The sequence below is a fragment of the Psammomys obesus genome, unplaced genomic scaffold, assembly GCF_907164565.1.
Source record: "Psammomys obesus unplaced genomic scaffold, mPsaObe1.curated_primary_1811, whole genome shotgun sequence".
Taxonomy (NCBI): Eukaryota; Metazoa; Chordata; class Mammalia; order Rodentia; family Muridae; genus Psammomys; species Psammomys obesus.
Window position 1 is genome coordinate 7,768,348 of NW_026590062.1, and position 23,449 is coordinate 7,791,796.

General features: G+C 46.1%; 1 protein-coding gene across 3 annotated transcripts in view; it reads left to right on the forward strand.

Annotated features, from left to right (window-relative positions):
- Med13l (mediator complex subunit 13L) overlaps window positions 1-22,769 on the forward strand; it is a 221,437-nt gene extending 198,668 nt beyond the window's left edge. For 2 of the 3 annotated variants that reach the window (XM_055605858.1, XM_055605859.1), the window contains exons 18-31: window positions 2,308-2,487; window positions 2,933-3,156; window positions 4,748-4,940; window positions 5,565-5,973; window positions 6,616-6,835; window positions 7,919-8,107; window positions 8,610-8,833; window positions 8,968-9,110; window positions 11,852-12,010; window positions 13,155-13,331; window positions 14,753-14,910; window positions 16,052-16,213; window positions 18,512-18,624; window positions 20,004-22,769. In XM_055605858.1, coding sequence (XP_055461833.1) covers window positions 2,308-2,487; window positions 2,933-3,156; window positions 4,748-4,940; window positions 5,565-5,973; window positions 6,616-6,835; window positions 7,919-8,107; window positions 8,610-8,833; window positions 8,968-9,110; window positions 11,852-12,010; window positions 13,155-13,331; window positions 14,753-14,910; window positions 16,052-16,213; window positions 18,512-18,624; window positions 20,004-20,136 — 2,684 coding nt within the window. In that variant the 3' untranslated portion in view covers window positions 20,137-22,769. Of the gene's footprint in view, window positions 1-2,307; window positions 2,488-2,932; window positions 3,157-4,747; window positions 4,941-5,564; window positions 5,974-6,615; window positions 6,836-7,918; window positions 8,108-8,609; window positions 8,834-8,967; window positions 9,111-11,851; window positions 12,011-13,154; window positions 13,332-14,026; window positions 14,733-14,752; window positions 14,911-16,051; window positions 16,214-18,511; window positions 18,625-20,003 lie in introns of those variants that run through there. The other variant, XM_055605861.1, reaches the window with a different exon arrangement.
- The last annotated feature ends 680 nt before the right edge of the window (window positions 22,770-23,449 follow it).

The window sequence follows — 23,449 nt, forward strand, 5'->3', positions numbered from 1 at the left end:
CATTGAAGCAAATTACAAGTGATTGAAACACAGGGCAGAGGACCCACCCATGTGGGGACATGGGGGACCCACTCAATGTTGGGGGAGTCAGGACTTTCCCTTGAACAGGCAGCAGCAATTACACCAAGGTTTCACAGTAGCAGTGAGCTCTGTGAAGCTCCTATCCCATAGAGAACTGAAAGGGCTGAGAAATAAGTGCCACAGCCCAGTGAAGGCTTTATCCAAAAAGCAAGAAAGATAATCAATCATAGAAGGTTTTTTTAATTTTAATTTTATTTTTAATTACACATTATTTACTTTGTATCCCCCCTCTAGTCCCCTCCCTTCTCTCCTCCCAATCCCTCCCTCCCTTCCCCCTTCTCCACACATGTCCCTCCCCAAGTCCACTGGTAGGGGAGGGTGTCTTTTTTCTTCCTTCTGATCCTACTCTGTTAGGTCTCATCAGGAGTGGTTACATTGTCTTCCTCTGTGGCCTGGTAAGGCTGCTACCCCATCATGGGGAGGTGATCAAAGAGCAGGCCAGTCAGTTCATGTCAGAAGCAGACCCTGTTCCCATTACTATGGAACCCACTTGGACACTGAACTGCCATGGGCTACATCTGTGCAGGGGTTCTAGGTTATCTCCATGCATGGTACTTGGTTGGAGTATGAGTCTCAGGAAGGATCCCTGTGCTCAAATTTTTTGGTTCTGTTGCTCTCCTTGTGGAGTTCCTGTCCTCTCCAGATCTTACTATTTCCCACTTCTTTTATAAGATTCCCTGCATTCTGCCCAAAGTTTGGCCATAAGTCTCAACATCTGCTTTGATAGTCTGTAGGGCAGAGCCTTTCAAGGCCCTCTGTGGGAAGCTCCTAACTTGTTCCCTGTTTTCTTCTTCTTCTGATGTCCTTCCTCTTTGTCTTTTGGGATGGGGGATTTTAAAAAGATACTGACATCAGATTTGTGTAGGTAAATGGGAAACAACAAAAGTCTGTGTTCTAACCATAGTGTAGGACTAGGATGAGAAAATACTGAAGACATATCTGGGGAAACTGAAAACAAAATAGAAATGAGTGGGTTGGGATTGGGGAGGTAGCTCAGTGGTTACAAGGGGGTACTCATGCTTGCTGGGGGGAAAAAAGCAGAGGGATCTCTGAATTTTAGGCCACCCTGGTCTACATAGCAAGTTCTAGGCTAGCCCAAGCTATCTAGTGAGACCCTGCCTCAGACCAAAAGGCCTGTACTGCCATGTAAAGGACCTGCGTTCAGTTTCCAGCACCCTCAAGAAGGTACTCATAAATGCCTGTAACTATAACTCCAGGGGATTTGATGGCCTTGTCTGGACTCTGTGGTACCCTCTTGTGCTGGTACCACATACAGGCACACATGCATGTAAGTAATAAAATTTTTTCAAGCTGGGCACACCTGTAATCCCAGCACTCAAGGAAGCAGAGGCAGGCACATCTCTGTGAGTTCCAGGCCAGCCTGTTCTACAAAGTGAGTCTACCACGACAGCCAAGACTACACAGAGAAACCCTGTTTTAAAAAATACAACAACAAATGTTTTTTGTTTTTTTTTCATTTAGATTTATGTGTGTGGGTGTTTTGCCTGCATGTATGTCTGCGCACCACATGCATGCCTGGTGCCCACAGAGGTCAGAAGAGGGTGTGGGATCTCCTGGAACTGTATTACAGATGGTGTGAGCCACCATGTCAGTGCTGGGACTTGAGCCCCAGTCCCCTGCAAGAACAATAACAGTAAGAAACTGCTGAGCCATCTCTCCAGCCCCAACATTAAGATATTTCAATAAAAGAAACAGTTACAGAATAAAGAGAAAATAAATAGTAGCTTGCTTTAGGGTGGGAAGAAGTAGGCACATTTCAGAGCTATCTAGGGAGTAGTACAGGTCCTCTTTCTCTATAAAGCATTTGGTGTTTTGTGAGACTATTTTACTAGCTTTCCTAGGTCTCTTCCTTTTTTGTTCCCTTATCCTCAAAACATAGATGTGCGTAAGTGAAAGGAGAGCTAAGTGGTAACTGAGGAACCTTTGTATCTCTCTGTCTTCTGAAAAAAAAATACTGGGAATAGATTTATATGATTGGGAAAATGAGACTTCTTTACTTACTCCTTTTCAAATGAACACTTCATTGTAACCCACTTCACTCCTTACTCTTGTTAGCAAGTTACCCATTGTTTTCTATAATTTGGAAGACCTTTTTCTCTTGACTCCCAGGTTGATAGTCTTCTATAAATGGAGACCCAGGATGGTGCATAGAAGGGAGAGTGCTGCCCTGATGTCCTTGTCCTCTGCTCTTCTCTCCTCCTACAGTGCTGGACACGAGTATGCTTTCATCCCAAGATGTGGTGCGCATGCTGCTGTCCCTGCAGCCCTTTCTACAGGATGCTATCCAGAAGAAGCGCACAGGCAGGACCTGGGAGAACATCCAGCATGTGCAGGGACCGCTTACCTGGCAGCAGTTCCATAAGATGGCAGGACGTGGGACCTACGGTGAGCCTTGACTTCTCCTAATTTCCTTTATGCTTCCATGGCTAAGCCAGACCTAGCCTCCCTGGTCATGTGGAGCCTCTTCCTCTGTCACAATTAGGTTCCCTAAAGGAGCTCTGTCTCAGCCCATGGTGTCTGTCCATCTGGGCTTCTTCATTTGCTTCATGGCCAGGATCCCTGCTGTGCTGAAACACACTGAAGCAGTGTGTCTATGAAGTAAACCTCGCTTGCTGTCTGCTACCCCTGCTCCCCTTGGCCCTTTCTAAGATGTTCTGACTCCTGTGAGGCTCTTCATTGGGTCCCATTCAGTGAGATGATTGCAGGAGCACCCCTAGAGCATGCAATAGGCTTCCCTAGTTCAGACACAGAGTCAGAGCGTCAGGTAGTATGCTGCTGTCCAACGCTGGAGAAGACTCACATACCTTCTCTAACAGCAACATCATTGCAGGGTCGGAGGAGTCTCCTGAGCCACTGCCCATCCCCACTCTGCTGTTGGGCTACGACAAGGAATTCTTGACCATCTCACCCTTTGCCTTGCCCTTTTGGGAGAGGCTGCTCTTGGAGCCCTATGGGGGCCACCGTGATGTTGCTTACATTGTGGTGTGTCCAGAAAATGAGGCCTTGCTCGAAGGAGCCAAAACTTTCTTCAGGGACTTGAGTGCTGTATATGAGGTAAGCATGTGGTGGGACTCCCTCCCTGATGTGGGGCCTGTGTCTAGCTATAACTGAAGGGACAAACCTGGAGATAGATCTTAAAGAAAGTTTGCAAATAGGCATGAAATGTAGAGTTACACTGTTGTTTTGCATCTTTGGTTGGTTGATTTGTTTGTTTGTGGAAAAGCATTCCTTCCCCAAGGCTTTGTATTTTATTAGGTTGAGAAGACCAGCCTCACCACACTCCTAATGCCATCCAAGGGTTTTCCACTTACCAGTTCAGAGTCTGGGCATGTGCCAGTTGTGTGTGGGAACTGTAAACACAGGAGGCACGTACATCATGCGCACACAGCTTGCCTGTAAGAGCTCCTGAAAGTGGCGCTGAAAACTAATGGACCGTACTTTCCTTGTGTTTTAACACTATATTCATCGTAATACTAAAACTTTGGTGTAGGTTAAAAATATGGTGACCATATTGATATGAAAACCAGGAACATCGTTTTCCATCTTTAGCTTGTAAGTTCCTTTAGTTGTGAAAAGTCTGACTCTCGGTCTTTCAGTGGCAGGTGCACATGTGTCTTCTGCTGAAGCAAGAGGCCTTGCACTTGTAGTCCCATGTGTGTTGGCAGTGTGAAACAAAACAGTTACTTGCTAAAGTGCATAGAATGCTTTCGAGCACCTTGGGCACTGCAGAAGTGTTCGCACATAAGACATGTAGCTTAACCTCAGATATATTCTAGAACAGGATTCACTATCAGAACATGGACTAGTGGTGAGCTGAGGAGATGCTAACATAAAATGCGTTGGCATCAGTAAACCTCTGAGTACCGTCACTTCTGACCATTGCCAGTCTGAGGGTACAAAACACTGTCAGGTCACAATTAAGCTATCACAGACAGCTTCTTCCTTCTCTTGAATGACACTTCAGCCTGATCCAAAGCTTCATGGCTCACTGGCTCTGTTTAGGTGTGCCACTCCCGCCTTATGGAGCCACGGGCGGTAGCCCTCTCATGCTCTTGGAGGTGTACTCTGGGAATGTAGGGTTGCTTAGCTCTCCTAGTCTTTGTTCTGTTGCTGTAGTAAAGCACTGACCAAAAGCAACTGAGGCAGAGGCCATGGGGGAACGCTGCTCACTGGCTTGCTTTTTCTGCTTGCTCAGCTGCCTTTTTATGCAGTCCCAACATGGCTTGGGCCCTCACACATCCATCATTAATCAGAAAAATGCCCCACAAGCCAATCTGGTAGAGGCAATTTCTCTATAGAGGCTCCTTGTACCCAGGCAGGTCTAGGTTTGTGTCAAACTGATCAAAACTAACCAGTACATGAACCTTCACCTCATCAGCTACAATAAGGGAGGCATGGGCTCCCTTCCCCGCCAAGCAGAAAGCTTCTTACAGTTGATTATGCGAGCTCTCTGCTCTGCCCCCTGTGAGTACCTGTTAGCCTCTGACCTGCAGGAGTAGTCAACACACAGGCTGCTGTAGCAGCTCTGCCTCTTCAGAGCCTCTCACCGAGGACAGAGAGGTTTTAGGAAGGCCAGCTGCTAATGCTGGTGTGCTTGCTGCTGTGGAGGGTAGCTGCTGTCAGTGACCATCTTGTGTGCTGTCAGATGTGTCGGCTGGGACAGCACAAGCCCATTTGCAAAGTGCTCCGTGACGGGATCATGCGTGTGGGGAAGACCGTGGCACAGAAGCTGACAGAGGAGCTTGTGAGTGAGTGGTTTAACCAGTCTTGGAGCAGCGAGGAGAGTGACAATCATTCCAGACTCAAACTTTATGCTCAAGTTTGCCGCCATCACCTAGGTAAATGGGAAAGCGTTTGTCACGGGGAGTTAGTGAAATAAAGTAGGAAAGTCTCTGTGTTTGTTTTCTTGTGTTCTGGGTAGTTAGGTCTTTGGGGGCAAGGAGGGCGAGGGACAGGTTTTCTCTGTGTAGCCCTGGCTGACCTGAACTTACTATCTAGGTCTGCCTACATCTTCTGAGTGTTGACTCTAAGGTGTGTGCCACCATGCCTGACTAAATTCTGATTTTTGTGTGATGAATATTTTTTAAAGTCACTTCCTGGGATTATATGTGCTTATAGCACTTTCGAAAACTGCAGCATTACTTGATATTAGCTGATTAAGCTTGAAGAAAACCTTCAGAATTTGTAAAGCTGCATATCCATGGTGCACTGTATGACTGTGGGGGCTCATATCTATGGTGCACTGTCTGATTGGTGACAAATATTCATGATGCACTGTATGACTGTAGGTGCAGCTAAGGGATCGAGTTCTCAGTAGCCAATTGTAGAGTTGACAAGTTTCTTCATGTACATTTAGCCGTTTGCAGGCATAGGAGTTTATATTCGAATGTGGTAGCAATGCTGGAGGTGTGCAGTGTTGACACTGCTAAGGGGTCACTAAGATCATCTTTGTCTTCTTTCAGCACCTTACTTAGCCACTCTGCAGCTTGACAGTGGCCTGTTGATGCCACCTAAGCACCAGAGCCCACCAGCAGAAGCACAGGGACAAGCCACGCCTGGGAATGCTGGGTCTTTACCTTCAAATTCAGGCTCAGTAGCACCCCCAGCTGGCAGTGCATTCAATCCCAGCTCCAGCTCTGCAAACCCTGCAGCAAGTAGTTCATCTGCCTCCTCTGGGCCACCAGGCTCCTCGACCGCCTCTGCTCCAGGCATCACTCAGATGAACACTACCTCTTCTTCAGGATTCAGTGGTGGTGTTGGGGGGCAGAATCCCAGTGCCGGGGGCAGCTCCACAGATCGAACCCCAGTGGCTTGTGGAGACACTGAGCCTGGGCAGAGCTCCGCCCAGCCCTCACAGGATGGACAAGACAGGTGTGTTTGTTTCTTACCAACGCAGAGTGGAGATTCAGCTTGGACACTCTCCCTTCACTCCTACCCTCATATACACAACTTTTAAGACTCTCAGAATCTATGAGGGAGCTCTTTTATCCTTGCTAATAAAAAGTGACAAGTGTCACTCTGTGGGTACATTAAGAGATAGGACTTTTAATTAACGTACATATTATTGAGTTCATTAACTAGTGTTGCTATAAAACCTCTTTGTGCCATATTAACACAGAAAATAAATGAGTCAAAAAAAAAAAACAACAAAAAACAAAAACAACTCCCATTTAAGAGTAACACGGGCTGAGTACCGCGTTCTAAAATGCTTGGGACCAGACATAGTTGAAGAGTTTTGAATTTGAGGATATTTGCATAGGCTCTACCAGGCAGCATCAGTCACCTGAAAGTCTGAAACCCAAGATCCAGAAGTTGTGGGTATCACAGCAACTTTGGTTTTTGTGCTGTTGTTTATATCCCATCTCATCTTGGGGACATTGGGCCTGATGTGTGACATACACTGTTGCATTGGATCTGAGATTGTCTCCTGGGGCCTCTGTGTGCTCTGTAATTGATTTGTGTGATAGAGTTTTATCTGTGCTGTGAGAGCCTTACACCTGACTCTCTCTCCAGTGTCACAGAAAGGGAGAGAATAGGAATCCCCACAGAGCCCGACTCTGCAGACAGCCACGCCCACCCTCCAGCTGTCGTCATTTACATGGTGGACCCCTTCACCTACACTGCAGACGAGGACTCCAGCTCCGGAAACTTCTGGCTGTTGAGCTTGATGCGCTGCTATACGGAGATGCTGGATCACTTACCCGAGCATATGAGAAGCTCGTTCATTCTCCAGGTTGCTGTCCACAGGCTTGTTCTTTATGCTGCTGTTTCTGTGAGACGTAGTTCTGAGACTTTTGGCTTGCAGGCCCATGAGCCTTTAGAAAGAGCATTGCTCCTTCAGGGCTCCGTCCTTTATATTCAGTCATCGTTTCCATCCTAGTGTATTTCTGCCCCTTGTCTCGACTCACTATTACAAGGTCAGGGTTCTCTTTTTCTGGTTAACATGTGAACACTGTTCCTGTGCCACTTGTCAAAAACAAACAAACCAACAACAAAAACCGCTTTCTTGTCTTGAAAGAGGCACTGTGGCACTGAGGCTGGCTTTCAGTTTCCGAAACCCCAGCCTCTCCAGTGCTGAGACTGAGCCCATTATAGATTGCTCTGCACATGTTACAATTTTGAGCATTCTCATGTGGGCCAGCGTTTGGTGTGCACTTGGCTTTCCACTGGCGTAAGTGAAGCCTAGTAAACATGCTAGTGTGGTTTTCTTAAAGTGCATTCTTAAATAGAGACACTGAAATGTCACTTTATAAAAATCTTGTTCTTGTTTCTCTGAACAGTGAGTGAGCATGCCTGTTTCCCTGCACTTTTGCTAGCTTTAGACCAAAATCATTTTTAAACGTTTTGTACACTTGAAATGGCTTATCATTTTGTTGAAAGCTGCCTATAGAGTGCAAGGATTGAAGTCAAAGTAAACAGAAAAGACTGTTGACAGTCTTTCATTGTCTTAAAATCCCATGTGATTGGATAACATTTTAGCATGCTATGTCAGATAGTCTACAGATGGGGCATAAACTAAGATGCAAGTTTTACCATATGAGGGCCAGTGGGACAGGAGGTTGAGAATTTGTACCCGCAGTGGGACAGGACAGTCTTCAAGAAGACCGACATACTGATACTACCCTTCTCAAAAAGCTGGGGGACATTGAGGTACAACTTTATTTCACTGGGAGGAATTGGGGTATGATCATGTTTGACATCTACATGTTATGGAGTTAAGGTTCCTTCTCCCCACTCTAGCCATAAGCCCATGCCATCTCATTTTCCAGCTCTCTGGTTTTGGGGTTTCAAACTGACTGTTGCTTGTGTCTTGTAGATTGTGCCTTGCCAGTACATGCTGCAGACAATGAAGGATGAACATGTTTTCTATATTCAATACTTGAAGTCCATGGCGTTTTCAGTGTACTGCCAGTGCAGGCGGCCCCTGCCTACACAGATCCACATTAAATCACTTACTGGCTTTGGGCCTGCAGCCAGCATTGAGATGACCCTCAAGAACCCAGAGGTGAGTTTTAGAGGCAGAAATCTGTAAAGAAGCCATCTTCTGCTGAAGTGTGTAAACCAGAATGCCTCTTCTGCTTTCCAGCCTAGAGCTGTGCCTCTGTATCTTGCCAGTCCCTCAAGTTTTCCACCTCCGATTCCAGACCGTCCTGGGGCTGTGCATAATCGAAGTGGCTTCCACTTCTACTTTCCTAGTGTCTATTGACATTAAGTCAGCTTACTTTCTAATATCGTAATTTCTTTTCATCAAACATTGATGGCTGTAGCATTTTCTAGACAGTCGTTTTAAACAGCTAAGCCACAGGGTTTCATAGTTCATGTGTTTAAATAGTACTTTTACACTCTTGAGTTGTCATTGCTAGCCATGTGTTTAGTCTTAGAGAGGGGGCTACAGGAGCAGCCTATTGTAATTTACTCCCTGTTTTCTTCCCTTAGTGTTGCTGTGGGTTTTATTGTAAATATTCTCTCGGTTGGCTTTGTGCTAATACTGAACTTTCTTATTTCAGCGGCCCAGTCCAATCCAGCTTTATTCCCCTCCCTTTATATTGGCCCCAATCAAAGACAAGCAGACAGAGCCAGGAGAGACCTTTGGTGAGGCGAGCCAGAAATACAATGTGCTCTTTGTGGGCTATTGTCTGTCTCATGACCAGCGCTGGCTTTTGGCATCCTGCACTGACCTCCATGGGGAATTACTGGAGACCTGTGTTGTGAACATTGCTTTACCAAGCAGGTGAGAGGCCTTGCTTGTTCATGTTAACTTCTGTTAACTCCATGGGGATAGCATGGATGTGTCCTTTAGAAACGTGTGCTTTGCCAAGTGACAACTCATTCGTGTAGGACTCTTCCTGTTTCTCTCTCTGTCAGGTCACGGAAGAGTAAAGTGTCTGCGCGTAAGATTGGGCTGCAGAAGTTATGGGAATGGTGCCTGGGGATTGTCCAGATGACATCTTTGCCCTGGAGAGTTGTCATTGGCCGCCTGGGGCGTCTTGGCCATGGGGAGCTTAAAGGTGAGCAGTCCCTGAAGGAGGTGCAGGGGCACAGGAGACTGAACTGATTGCAGGAGCTGAGCAAAGCAGGGACCTTAAAGTTGTCCCAAAGGCTGAAACTGATGACAGCGATTGTTTTCTTTCTAAGGGATAAACCAGAAGTTTAAAAACTTCTCTGTAGCCCCCACCCCCATCACTTATACAAGTAATATTTTAAATGTAAAGTGAGAAACGTCTCATTAGTATAAAATGATAGTTAACTTTTATAACATTGCTTATGAAGGCAGTCAAAAGAATAAGTTAGGATTAAGACAACTTCTGTCAGAGATTATAGGTGATTGTTAAGGCCATATGTAAGAACAGCCTTTACGGCTGGAAAGGCGTGTGTGAAATGCTTGCTATTTAAGTGTGAGAGCCTGAATTGAATCTGCCGCAAGTTCTCTGAGATCTTAAATAAACATAGCATAGGGGTGCAGTTTCTGACATCACTGAGAGACACATCTCACAGTAAACTCCCGATCCTGCCTACTAAATCTTTCCACCCTCCACAGTGTTCCCTGATCCTTAGCTGCAGGAATTACAGATTAAAGTCTCATGACTATGACTGCCTGAACGTGAGCTGAACAAGGACAGCAGCAGTAGACATGAAAGTCAATGGGGGAAAGACCAGGAGGCCTCAGTCATACATAGAGAACTTCAGGCAACTAAGGAATGATGAGAGGAGTAGTCGTCTCCCCTAGGAAAGAGCACAGCAATTGACTGTCCGACACCAAATGATCATCCCAGAAGACACACATATGAGTAACATTATACAGACCAAGCAGATTTTATTTAGGATTATATATGTACATAATATGCACATATGCATGAAACAATAAGTAATGGAAAAGAGGCCATGAGCCGGGCGCGGTCGGTGGCCCAAGCCTGTAATCTAGCATTTGAGAGGCAGAAGCAGATGAATCTCTGTTAGTTTGAGGCCAGCCTGGTCCAGAGCAGCCAAGGCTACACAGAGAAACTGAGAGAGACAGACAGACAGAAACAGAGAGAGAGAGAGAGAAAGAGACTGAGACAGAGACAGAAAAGAAGCCATGAATTTGAAAGAGAGCAAGGAGGCGTATATGGAGGTGTTTGGAAGGAGGAAAGGGAAGGGGAAAATAATTAAGGGAAAATTAATTAGGGAGGAAGAAGACATGCATCACAGAGTGGTCTGTGGTTACCATTGTCGAGTGGGCAGTGGCCTTGCCCAGGCCCAAGAGTACAATTTCACTTTACAGCTCATCAGTTCTACCGAAGTCACAACAACTGTAAGACAGAGCTATACCAATGGCTGTGCCTGTATGGACAGAGTTCTATTTACAAAACAGGCAATAGGCAGGGTTTAGCCCCACACTGTAGTTCATGCTAGCCCCGCTCTTAGAATGTGTGCACTGTTTGACTATAGGAAGTGTCAGCCAGCAACCATGGAATCCCTAGAATTAAACCATTGAGAGAGACAGAGCCCACGTGCAAGCTGCTGCCCGTAGGGCAGGTCTATACTTAAAGTTTCAGAGTAAGAGCCATGTATGCACACACTACAGAAGGGAGGGCATTTCTTCTAGTCACACTTGATGTTGTGGACTGGGAAAAATGGGGCTTTTTCATTTTTAAAGCAGCATCACACTTATAATGAGTCTTGTATCAATAGCCTGGAGGTTAATACATCAGGGGATTACTCCTATCATTTCTATCAGATTGCCTCTCTTCCTCCCTAGTCTGCTTTTTAGTCAGTCTTCTTTCTTAAAGGCTTTCAGCTATTCATAACCCTTGGGAAGCTGGGAGAATAATAGAAAAGAAGCAGGAGGTGAACATGTTGTCTGTCAGTTGGCGTTTTAGAAAATGATTAAGGCCCCCTCGTAAGATTGTGGGAGGCGTGAACTCTCCTTCCTTGCCCCTAAGGGAAGAGCCTAAGTGTGGCTGGAGGAGCCATACAGACAGCACAAGCCGCGTATTCACCTCCCAGCTGACCTGGGACTCCTCCTCCAGGAGCCATGGTCTTGAATGAGGTCGTGTAGAAGCCCCCAGCTTCTGGGTAACCCTGGTGCCTGCTGCCAGTGTGTATCAGGAAGAACACGGCCTTCCTGCTGTGCTGTGGCGCTCCCACCTGTCTGACTTCTCCCATTTGAAGACGGTTTTCTTCACGTTCTCAGTCGCTTTTCTCTCTCCCAATTCAGTGTGAATTAGAAATATAAAGCACACTGCTGTGTGCTTGCCCTGGGAGGAAGAACTGTGTGACTGTAGAGACGCCAGCAGCTGAGCCCCATGTGACAGCAGAGGTTATGCAGGAAGAGCGTATACCAGGACTTAGCAGTGCTTAGACACAGCGCTACTGTCACAGACCCCCATCAGCAGTGCTGAGACGTAATGCTTCTGCTTGAGCAGTTGTCAGAGTGAAGTTCTGATGGGGTAGTGAAAAATCAGACCCTGAAAAAAGAATAGCTAGCCCAACCAACAGAGACCTCAGCATTGAAAGCATTTTAGAGCCTGAATCTGTCAGGATCTTGCAGGCCCTCAAGGCATACTATAGACAGGATGACGGCCTCCAGAAGAGCAGGCCTTTGTTTCTGTGTTAATGTAGTGGGATTGAAGCTGTGTAACAAAGGATGGGACAAAACACGGAAAACCTTGCTCCCTTTAGAACTGGGTCACAACAGTTATATTTCCAAGCAAAACTGACAAACGCCATGTAAACTTCTAAAGACTGTGTTTCTGATGTCTGGCTTCAGATTGGAGTATCCTCCTTGGAGAATGTTCACTGCAGACAATCAGCAAACAGCTCAAGGATGTGTGCCGCATGTGTGGGATCTCTGCCGCAGACTCTCCTTCTATCCTTAGTGCCTGCCTGGTTGCCATGGAGCCCCAGGGGTCCTTTGTAGTGATGCCAGGTAAATTGTCTCTTGTCAGTTACATTAATAGTATTTTATCAGCCCAGTCCATTCAAACTTAAATCTACAGATAAATGTAGAACATAAGTACTATATTTCAAAGAGAAGCTTTTGTTTTGACCTAGAAAATAGGACCGTCTGATATCTTCCTAGGAGAGGATTTAATTATCTTTGTTGACCACAGCTTAGGAGAGAGATGAAGTTCTGGGCATGAGTGAAAGCTGGCAGAGCTGCAACTAGTGAGTGTTGTCTAGCCCTTGTCTCCTGTTAGCATAGGGTCCCCCTCCAGAAAGCCTCTAGATGCCATTGTGGCACCTCAGGAGGGCTTTAGGGGCTCTGCTGTCACTGAGGATGGGTAGTGAATTAAAAAGAAAAGCATTTAATAAAGGGCCAGGCATAAGTGAACTCTCGGCTGTTGGGACATCGTGAAAGCTTTGTAAATGCTCTGGCTTGTGGGAAGAAGCAGCACGGCCTGCCACTAAGCAGCTCTACCCTGTTAGGATCTGTTTACATTTCAGAGACAGTGTGGTTTTGAACCCTGTCTACTCCCTCCCTGTGTGAAGTCAAGAGAGTGTCTGAGGACAGGCTTCAGAGCAGGACAGTGGCTGGACTGTTTGCTCCTTAGACCTCAGCTCCCCTTGGTTGCCGGCAGCAGCTGCAGCAGTATGCGCCTTTTAGATGCTTCTGTCCTTATTTATAAAGTAGATACTTGCTGCTACCTCAGAATGGGTGTGCTGAACCACTGACACACATGTATGGCGCTTTAGCACAGGCCCCCATGTGGCAAGTACTGTGAAGGGTTAGGTAGAGCATTAGCTGCTGTTGTTTAGACGGTGCTTTTATAAATTGTGAGGCCACAGATGGAAAGAATGCTGGGAGGTCAGTTTTAGGGTTTTAGTTTACTTGTTAGGTAAGTAACTTTCAGTGTATTTGGTGGACTCTGTCCAGGTTTATCTTCACATTTCTGGTGTGAGGTGAGGGTCAGGCAGTCATTACTGGTGTTATCAGTCAGGTTCTTTAAAGACACTTAAGCATCTGGACCCAGCCTTAACTGTCTGCCTCTTGAGGTGTTTGTGTCAAGTGACACCTCATTCTGGGGCTGTGAGTCTGCAGAGGCATCCTGACACAGCTCTGCTTCTTAAAGATGCCGTCACAATGGGCTCTGTGTTTGGCCGGAGCACCGCGCTGAACATGCAGTCGTCTCAGCTGAACACACCTCAGGATGCTTCCTGCACCCACATCTTGGTGTTCCCAACATCGTCAACCATCCAAGTGGCTCCAGCCAACTATCCTAACGAAGATGGGTTCAGCCCCAACAATGGTGAGTGGAAGGCACCGTAGAAGGCAGAGTGAGAGTGCCAGGTGTGGCCGCCGCAGCGTGTTGTGTGCTGTTAGTGGTGTCATAGGAACCACGGGGAGGAGGCCAAAGTCTAACAACTGCCTGTGTGAACTGCCCGGTAGTGCACCGTTACTGCTTTTGTGCCTCTGACAATCCCTGAAAAAAGGTTTGGCTCCTGGCTTCGGTCCACAGCAAAGCAGCTGTGTCAGTACCCAGCAGTCCATGCAGCTTCAGGGAGCAGGGAAGCCCGAGCTGCTCATTCTCTCCTTTCCCGCTGTTTGCATCTGGGCCTCCATCCACAGCCGTCACTGCCTTCATGCAGGGTAGACCTTCCCCCACTAAGTGTTTAATAATGCTCACTGGAGACATACCAGCCTGCTCCACTCCTGCTGTTGCTTACTGGCTCAGCCAAGTTGACAGTTAACCACTAAGACCAGAGAGCTGAACTTAACCCACTTCCTGTTAAAGGTAGAATAACAGCTATCTGCTCTCGCCCTCCAGCCACCACGCTGACCCTCCAGTACACAGCTGTCCTGATCTGAGTATGGAGGTCATGGCCATGTGAAGATGCCGCCTTCCTAGCTCACCCTGGGATGCAGTTGGCTGCAGACAGCTCCATGTCTGACTATTATTCTTAATAGAAATCTTTAATGCAATTCTTATAAATTGTTTTACAGGATTGCAAAAATAGTCACAAACCATAAAATACTCAATTTTGTGCGGTTCTTGGAATTTTAACATCTACCAGTATGTATTCATGCTAAGTGGGGAGGAGAAAGGATATCAAAATGTGCCTATGATGTGACCTCGCTGTAGTCCCAATCATGTGGAAATGGAAGGCGTTACGGCAAGTGTCTGTGGAAACCAGGGTTTTCGTGATGTTTTTCACGTTTACATTTTTCTTTCCAAATTTTCTGCACGCGTACCCTACTTTTGCAGTGTGAGAGGGAGAACGCCCCGTAATGAACACTGACTGCTTTGATCTGTTTTGGAACGTGCTTCTCCCATGTCAGGGTAGGCTCCTGCCTGTTCTACTGTTGTCAGCCTTCCGGCCCTATAGGTACTGATCATGTACCCGGCTGGCCTTTGCTTGCTGCTGGCTGGTGCCAGCATTGACCTTGCAACTATATAACTGCCTTTCTCCTTTTTATCAGTCTTTAGAGGCTGTCAGGAACCGGGGGCTTTCTTCCGTGGTTGTGATTTCTCCCCTGTGTTTTTACTTAGTTAGGAAGTCACTGGAGATAAAACGCCGTAACAGCTTGTAGCACTTGCATACACATAGATAGGATGCCTGGTAGGTACCCGAAACATGCCTGTAGCAGTTGAAGATTAACAAAATACAGGATGCTAAAGTGGGGTGGCAGTGATTTTTTAACTTTCCTGTGTTTTTTTTTTCCCTCTAGATGATATGTTTGTAGATCTTCCATTCCCAGACGATATGGACAATGACATTGGCATCCTGATGACTGGGAACCTCCATTCCTCTCCCAACTCCTCCCCAGTTCCCTCCCCAGGCTCTCCCTCTGGAATCGGTGTGGGCTCTCACTTCCAGCACAGTCGGGTAAGGACTGTTAGAATGAGGTTGCTGAGAACAACTACAACCCTTGGGAATGTCATCCTCACCATCAGCCATGCTTTGACTGCATGAGTCTCTCTCCCAAAGATCCTGGTCTCTGTGGGGCATAGCTCTCCAATCCATTTTGGAGAATAGGAATTTGGGAAGAAGCATTCAAGCATTCCTAGTACACCCATGATTAGACAGTTACAATTTAAACAGTTTAAACAGCTCTGTTCTGAAACTAGTCAGGTGGCTTTTTTTCAGTCCTGAGCCTCAGCCTGGCGACTGCAAGAGCACTTTAGCATTTTCTTTTACTAAACTGTTTACCCTTAGTTAAGTCATTACATAGGACCATGTGTTCAAGGTGACAGCAAAGGCTTTTGTTTGTTTGACAGCAGGTCCCAAGTAGGCTGTCCTAGAAGTCTTAATTCTTCTACACTAACCTTGTTAACTCCTGCGTTTAACATCCTGTGCACATGGATGTGTGTACATGTGCCACTGTGTCCCGACTTTGCTTTTTTCCTTTGGCCAGAATAACTTTACTTTTTCAGTGTATCAAGAATCAGAATTAATAGGATTTGATGTAGTAAATAAATATTGTTTTCTTTCTCTAAATAGGAGGAATTAAAAAACAAACAGATCACTTACTGTTACTTGTACTAAAGGCACCTTTTAAGTCCTTGATAGCCACTGAAAGGTGGAAAGTACCTGATGAAGAAAGGTCCAGCAGACTCTGAGGGGTGCCCTACAGACTCTGCTGCCCTCATGGTGCTTAGTTCTAATCCAGGGTAGGTGATGATGGAGCAGGTGTACTCTAGGGGTCCCAGTGACAGTTGGTGAAAGAGCACCTAAGGATGCTGATATCTCCATCTCAATATGCTATGGCATAAAGCCCCAGAGCAGCTGGCTTGTGCTCTTAGGACCAATGTATCCATGTTGCCAGGACCTTTGGCTGTTCCATAGTTTTGTCAGATGCCCAAGTTCACTGCAGAGATTTGTGTATTTCATGTCATATTGCTCAGCCACCAGGGGCTTTGGTGGGAGGTGCTATAAGCAGGGGACTTATCACTAGTGTACACAGTCAAGACAGAAGCTACGATTAGCTCCCCGTGATGCTCATTTTGCTTTGGGCCTTGTTTTTCAGAGCCAGGGTGAGCGGCTTCTGTCTAGGGAGGCCCCAGAGGAGCTCAAGCAGCAGCCACTGGCCCTTGGGTATTTTGTATCAACTGCCAAAGCTGAGAATCTCCCCCAGTGGTTTTGGTCATCATGCCCCCAGGCCCGGAACCAGTGCCCTCTCTTTCTAAAGGTTGGTTTGATTTTTTTTTTTTTTAATTTTAAGAGAAATCATTCTGTTAATGATGTTTTTATTTGGTTTCAGATAGAAATTTTCTGTTAAGTACCACAGTGTCTTTCTGTTCTTTTGACTGATGTCACTTATACTTTGAGGAGATTTTAGTTGCAGGAGAGTGGAGTTCGGGAGAGAGACCCAAACTTGCTGTTAAGAAGTCAGTCTACACTAACCTAGGGAGGCAGTCAGGACCCTGACATAAGTGTGGGAGCTACATGTGGCTCAGCCTGACTCTCTCCTAGTCAGTATGACAGCTGGGAGACTAAGTCATTGCATAGTCCTGCCCAGCTATGTACCGGCGCTGTCCTCCAGAGAGCAGAGCCAGGGTCAGTCAAGCCTTTCACGTCTATGCTTGTCCCCCTTGTATGGCTTTTGGAACCTATCGATCCAGATATTAAGGCTTTAAAACAAGACCCCAGTCTTGCAAAGTGTGAAAGAGCCCAGAATGGAATCCATTTCCTACCAGCAGTTTGGCAAAGAGGCACAGGTTTGAGAGTGTACCCTGGTGTCAGAGCTACGGGGAAAGGGACACGTAAGGTAGGGAACTGAGTGATAGCAGCCCTGTATCCCACTGTGGCACAGCACCCACCTCCAGCCACCTGTATGTTGGCAGAAGTAAAAAATGACAGGTACTTGGTGCACACCCATGCCCAGCTAAGAGGTGGGAGGATCACATGAGCTGTGCATCGAAACAAGTCTAAACAGCACAGCGACACTGACAGAAAACAAGCAAACAAAACGACGTATGGAAAAGCTAAGTGTACTCTGGGCAGCCACGCCACACAGTGCAGCATTGGACACAGTGAGGACGAGCAATGTGTGAGTGTTCTGTGGAGTGGAGGTGATCATGGAGTAACCTGTGAGCTGTGGTACCTCCAAGAGACAAGGCAGCGGGAACCCAAACACCTGGGAGCTGAAGCACCGCTCCTAATGACCTGGGGTGATACCATGAAAGTCTGTAATTTTTAAAAATTAGACTCAGTAGGCTTAGAGTTGTCCTTCCTTTTGTAGAGCTTGGCTGCAATGTTTGTAGTTTCTAATCATTATTTGTTGCTCAAAACTTCTAAGCTTCTCTTTGAAGAACGGACTGATTCTGGACCCAAAATGAGAAATATTGAGTGTGTAGCTGATAACATTTTGTCACCCACCAAAGCAAGGAAACTCTCCAGGACTATTAAGGTCGAATCCAAAGCAGGGGTGCCAAACACAGTGTGATCCTACAGGAGACAGCGAGTGACTCTGCTGAGAAATGTCAGGCACAGATGATCATGGAAGATGGTGTGGAGCAGCTTGCTCACCTGAAGACTGAGCAGAGAGAGTGACTGTCCCTTTTGCACGGTGTAGTCTCTTTCACATCGCTGCACTGGGCCAGCAGACAGTCGGGGCTATCTGACTGACGTGTTCAGTCTTTGCATGGAGTGTTCCTGCCTGCTCACTCTGGAGGTGCACCCTTAACCGAACCTCTGGATCAAACAGTGAGGAATCTGAAAGGTAGAAGGTTTTTAGAGAGTCACAATACAAACCAGCCATATCCAGACTGCAGAACCTTTGACACTTCTCAGTTGTTTCCATCTTACACACCAGTTTGGCCCATAGCTGGAGGAAGGAAGAGAAATATCAGTGAAGATTGACAGTAGCCTGTTGATACAAAGAATCACATACACATTTTCAATGTGTGTGATATTTTTACTGTTCTTCTTATCTGTTAAGCGGTACCTCCTAAATTTACAAGGGAAATGATTCAGTATTTGGTTTTGCTCTAAAATATTCCAAAGGTGAAAATACTCAAAACAGTGTGGCAAATAGTGGCCATTGTTCCAGCTTTGGTGTCAGGGCACACAGCATTACATAGGAATAACTGTTTTGTGTGCTTGACTGATGTGTTGAAGAAGCAAGATGTGCTGGTGAGATGGCTCAGTAGGTCAGGGGACTTGCCGCCAAGTCCTGGGACCCACATGATAGAAGAGGAGAACTGATTACAGGAGAACAACTCAGGGTGTCTCCTGACCCCCACATGTGTGACCCCCACATGGTGTGTACACACACTAAATGCAAGAAGCCAAACAGTGAGTTAAACCAGGAAGAGGGGCCCTGACACTGCCTTTGAGCGTAGCTCTAGGACACAGTGCTGTGTCATAGGAGAGGCTGAGCAGATGCACAGCAGCCTGGCCCTGCAAGACTGGGGGGCTGGAGCTGGCTCATCCTTCTCTGTGCTGTTCTGCACTTGGAAGTGAACACTCTTTGTTCTTCCCACAGGCCTCGCTCCATCACCACATCTCTGTAGCACAGACAGATGAGCTCCTTCCTGCCAGGAACTCTCAGCGGGCTCCACATCCTCTGGACTCCAAGACCACATCTGATGTTTTAAGGTAGTTTCCGACTGAGGCAGCACTGCTGTCTGTCATAAAGTGATGCTCCTTCCTCCTTGTTTCCTTCAGTGTGCTAGTGCAGGGCGCTGCTCACAGGGACTCTGCTGTTTGTACAGAGCAGTGGTGTTGAGTCATCTTTGAGAGCTGCCACTCCTGTTTGTGCTGGGACAAGCAGTGTATACTTCATTCAGTAGACAGTAAAGTACACACAGGACACTTCATTCCCTATTCCAAAGAGCTGATGAAAGTGTCAAACCTGGGTGGAAGAACAGTTAGGAAACAGTGCCCAGGAACTGTTTTGAAAACATTTTTAACCTTCCCCGTCATAGGTAGATATATGCACTAAACTAGAACATAAGTTCTGTGTTGGGAAATGTATCCCCAAAGACTGGATTCTCTTTCACTGTTTTTAAAAGGACATAAAATGTTCATCCTATGGGTCTGGTATATGGTGCATGCCCGTAATCCCAGAACTTGAGAGAGAAGGCAGAATAACTGAGAGTTCAAAGTTAACCTCAGCTGCATACTGAGTTCAAGACCAGAGTCCAGACTGGGCTACAAGAGACGCTGTCCGTGGATACACACGTGTGTGCATGTGGGTGCACACGCCAGAGGTCAACCACTTTCCAAAACTTTATTCTTGACACAGGCGCCCAGCAGCTGCATGAGCCAGCTGGCCAGTTAGCTCCTGGCCACCTTCTCTCATGCTCCCCCGACCCACTGTTGGCTTATAGATGTGTACTGTTGCACCCTGCTTTACACAGTTCTGGGACATACACTCAACTCCTCATGTCACTCACTGAGTCATCTCCCCAGACCCAAGACTGGATCTTAAAAACAAAAAAAAAACAACAAGCAAACAACTATCAGGTGCCTTGAGAAACAAGCTCTTCCTAGTGATCTCTGACGTACTGGGGCTTGGAAATGGGAAGTAGACAGATGCCTTGTCAGCAAGCCCTTGGCTTCTGGGGTTTGTGAGGAAACACAGAACAGGGGCCTTGCAATGGGTTAAGCCCTGTGGTGCATACCCAGGACCCCCGCGCCCAGGTGGCTAAGGCTGTGACCAGGAGTTTCAGGCCAACCTGGAATAGATAGCGAGATCCTGCCCACCCCCATTTTGTTTCCAGTGATCACAATAGAATAACATTGAGAAACTGGTCATGCCAAGTAGTGGTAAATATTTGGTACGTTCTCTTTAATTCAGTATTGCCATTTTGGCATTTAGCCAACACGAAACGGTCTCCTTCAGTGGCTTCATGACCCTGGTGGCCGCCCCCAAGGTGGACATGCTGGTATGAAGGAGTGCAAGGTAGGCTGCATGGGCCTCATACACCCCAGGCCCAGTGGCCCAGACCTGACTTCTGTGCTCTCCCTGGCAGGTTTGTGCTGGAGCAGTACAACGCCCTATCCTGGCTCACGTGCAACCCAGCCACCCAGGACCGTACTTCCTGCCTTCCTGTCCACTTTGTGGTGCTCACACAGTTGTACAATGCCATCATGAACATGCTCTAACTGGGAAGCGCTTGTCCTTCTGCCTCAGCCAAGGAGAATGCTCTACTCTGCAAATTCCGGCCTTTTTCAGACCACTCCCTACAGCCCTGCACTGTGACGCCTTCTGAGCAGGCACATGCTCATTCTGCAGTGTTCATTGCCACAGTGACTCCTTGACGTATCTCACGAAGACCTGGAAATTTCCATTAGCAGTGACTTGAGCCAGTGTGTGATGTGTGCAGCCTGCAGTACCCAGGAAGTGGCAACTTGGTGTCTTAAGAGGGAAAAGAGAAGAGACACTGTCCTTTTGCACAAGAGCCTGCTCTCAGCCTCTCTTTAGTACCAGGCTGTCTAGCCCTCTGGATGCAATCCTCTAGCCAATGGTGGATGCCTGTGGGTCACCCGGACTTTGGAACCTGGGATGTGTCACAACTAAGAGCCAGCTCTAGTACAGGACTTAGTGTGGGGTCTCCGCCTCCCCAGCCTATCAGGAGATCTTCGGTTGACACCTGTGTAAACAGGCGGTCTGGAGACAGCTGCATTTTATTTATTTTTAATTTTGTTGTTAGGTTTTTTTCGACTTTCTTTTTTCTAATCTTGAGGACCAGGTACAGTAGTTGAAACCCACTGAGACCCACGACAGGATTCTCTGAGTACATACCTCTGTCCTAGAAGCCAGAAAAGGAGTGAGAACAAACTGAGGAGATCGTGCCTGAAAAGTGATACAGTAATAACCACCCAGCACTAGAGTTTCACAACAGCCTGGGTTCGAGGTGTTCTGCTGTGCTGCTGGCCCGCATCTCATTGGATTACATTTGTACACAAAGGTGGTCAGACTCAGCCCTGAGCTGGATGCCAGGACCTTAATCACTTCTCTATACAGTCACATGGAAGTACCGTTGTTTTTTTGTTTTTTGTTTTGTTTTTTTTTTAAAGAGAATTCTTACAGAAAGCCAGGTCTCTCTTTTCATTAGATCAAAAGGGACTCGTGCATATCACCCAAAGTGTTTGCTCATTAAACCGGTTAACAAACATGGTGAATTTTTTCTGGACTATAGGAATCTTGTTTCAAAGAAATAGTACAAATCAGCCACTAAACCAGTACTTGAAGCTGACCCTCTATGTGGGACTTTTAAAAAATGCCTTTTTAAGCATTAACAGCTGACTGAAGTATTTTTGACTCCCTCTCCCAGACCTTAGGGTTGACTTTGAAACCCTGTTTCTAACCCGTATGTCGTATGCTTCTGTCTGTGGGTGGTGGCTGTGGACCGGCTTCCCAGAGCCTCCTGACAGGCCCAGCACCAATCCAGCTTCCATGGGAGAGTCCTGCAAACTAAGTTCTTCCAAGAGACTTTCATGTCCTGGTTATTAACAAAGAAAAGGAAAAAAAATGTAATAATTGATATGATTTTGTAAAAGTATTTTTCTTGAGATAATCTAACGTTTAAAACATTATATTAAATAATGTGGTGGGAATGTGAAAGCAGAGAAATAACTTGTAAATGGGTGATTCTTCTCTGTCCTACCAACTGGGGGAGGGGTTGCCTTTCCAATGTATAGCTTAAAAAAATCTGATATATCAAACCATTTGTATCTAAAGTGTACAGTGTAAAATTGACTTAAAATATCGCAGTGCTATTTTTTCTTATCAGAGAGGAAATCCTCAAGGCCTTTTGAAGAACGTAAGATGATGGAGATGTAAACTTGTATAAAGTCACCTCGGTGGGGACGGGCTGTAAAGTAGATATTTGTAATCTTTTACTACTTGGGATTGCTTTTTCTCAGCACTCATCAGAACTTTGAATCTCTCTTTCTTTCTCTCTTTCTCTTGCTCGCTCTTGCTCTCTCTTTTTTTAAACGGGCTGTTTTTACTGCAGGGGCTTTTCTTCCCTAGAAACGCAACTCTACACAGAAAAAGAAAAAAGGAAAAAAAAAAACCACAAAAAATAGAAAAAAGCTATAAAAAGTTTTAAAAGAAGGCAGCAAAGGGTAGTTTTCATCTGGTGTCTTTTATTTAAGTTTTTTAAGTTAAGAAAAGCTGGTGACATATTTATATGTTTTTGTGCAAAAATAAATGAATGGCAATAGATTTTAAAAAATCTTATTATGTACTTCTGTGTGAAAAAGTCTGTATATTTCCCTTAAATATGCATTATTTTACTTGTGAGTTTTTTACAGAATTAATCTGAAATGTACAAGCCCTGGATTTGCTACAGAGTGAGAAGTTATTTTATTTTTTTTTAATTTTTAATTTTGAAAATTCTGCAAAAATCAGAACTCCTACCATAGTTTGAAAAGGGGAAGTGGGGCGGGAGCAGGGAGGGCTTGTCCGGCATGCCTGTATGTATATTTCAGAGCATTTTTTTAAAATGTAAAAGCTGTACATTTCTGGGAAGTTCTGATTTTTTGTTTGTTTCCTTTTTTCTTCAAGCATTTTGCAGTGAGCTTCTTTTATATATAGCAAACAATTGGAAAGAAAAAAATATGTGACGTTCATTTAAGAACTACAGCACAGCGCTGGTTCAGTACACTAAAGACTTTGATAAAAAGAAACAATGATAAAGGCCTCCATTTTAAACGTCATTCATATATACCTTGTGGATGAGAGCTATATACTTTTACACACTTTTTTAGAGGAATAAATTATTGAATTACTGAAACCTTGCGTGGCTCTTTTCCCTCCCACCCTGTCGATTCTGCCCTGAGAGCACACTGCTCCGCCAGCGCTGCAGGTGAGATTGTATTACCTGCCTCCCCATTGGCTGCTCCCCATTGTGTCGTCATTCCCAGGTCAGGTTTCAGACGCCACCACCACAGAGGCCTGCGCAGGTGCTCTCCTGTTTAGGTCCTTAGCTGTCCTGCGTAAGTCAGATCTGATGGTGTCTAGTGCCACTTGCAGACAGCCCTAGGACAAGTTGCAACTCTGCTTACATTCTCCCTTTTGCTCTCCCGATGCATGGGCCTCTGGCCACCTAGGGAAAGCCATGGTAACAAGTTGACAAGTAAAATAGCAACTATTGTTTCTTTGTTCTGAAGTCGGCTCCTCTGGATTTGTTCACCCAGGGCTCTTGGTGCCTTTTTTTTTTTTTTAAACTAATGCCCTGCCTGGCCCTCTCCGTGCAAGCCCTGACTGTCTGACTGTGGAGGTGGTATCCATATGGTTGAGACAGGCAGCATGGAGAAGGTGATGTCCCACATGGTTGAGACAGGCATGCCATATCTGGCCTGCTACTTCACGGATCCCTGCCCAGCTGAGAAAGCCCTGTCTCACCGGGTGTAGAGCCAGGGTCTTGCTTGACTGCAGCATCAGCTTGTAATTGTCCAGCCATTTATG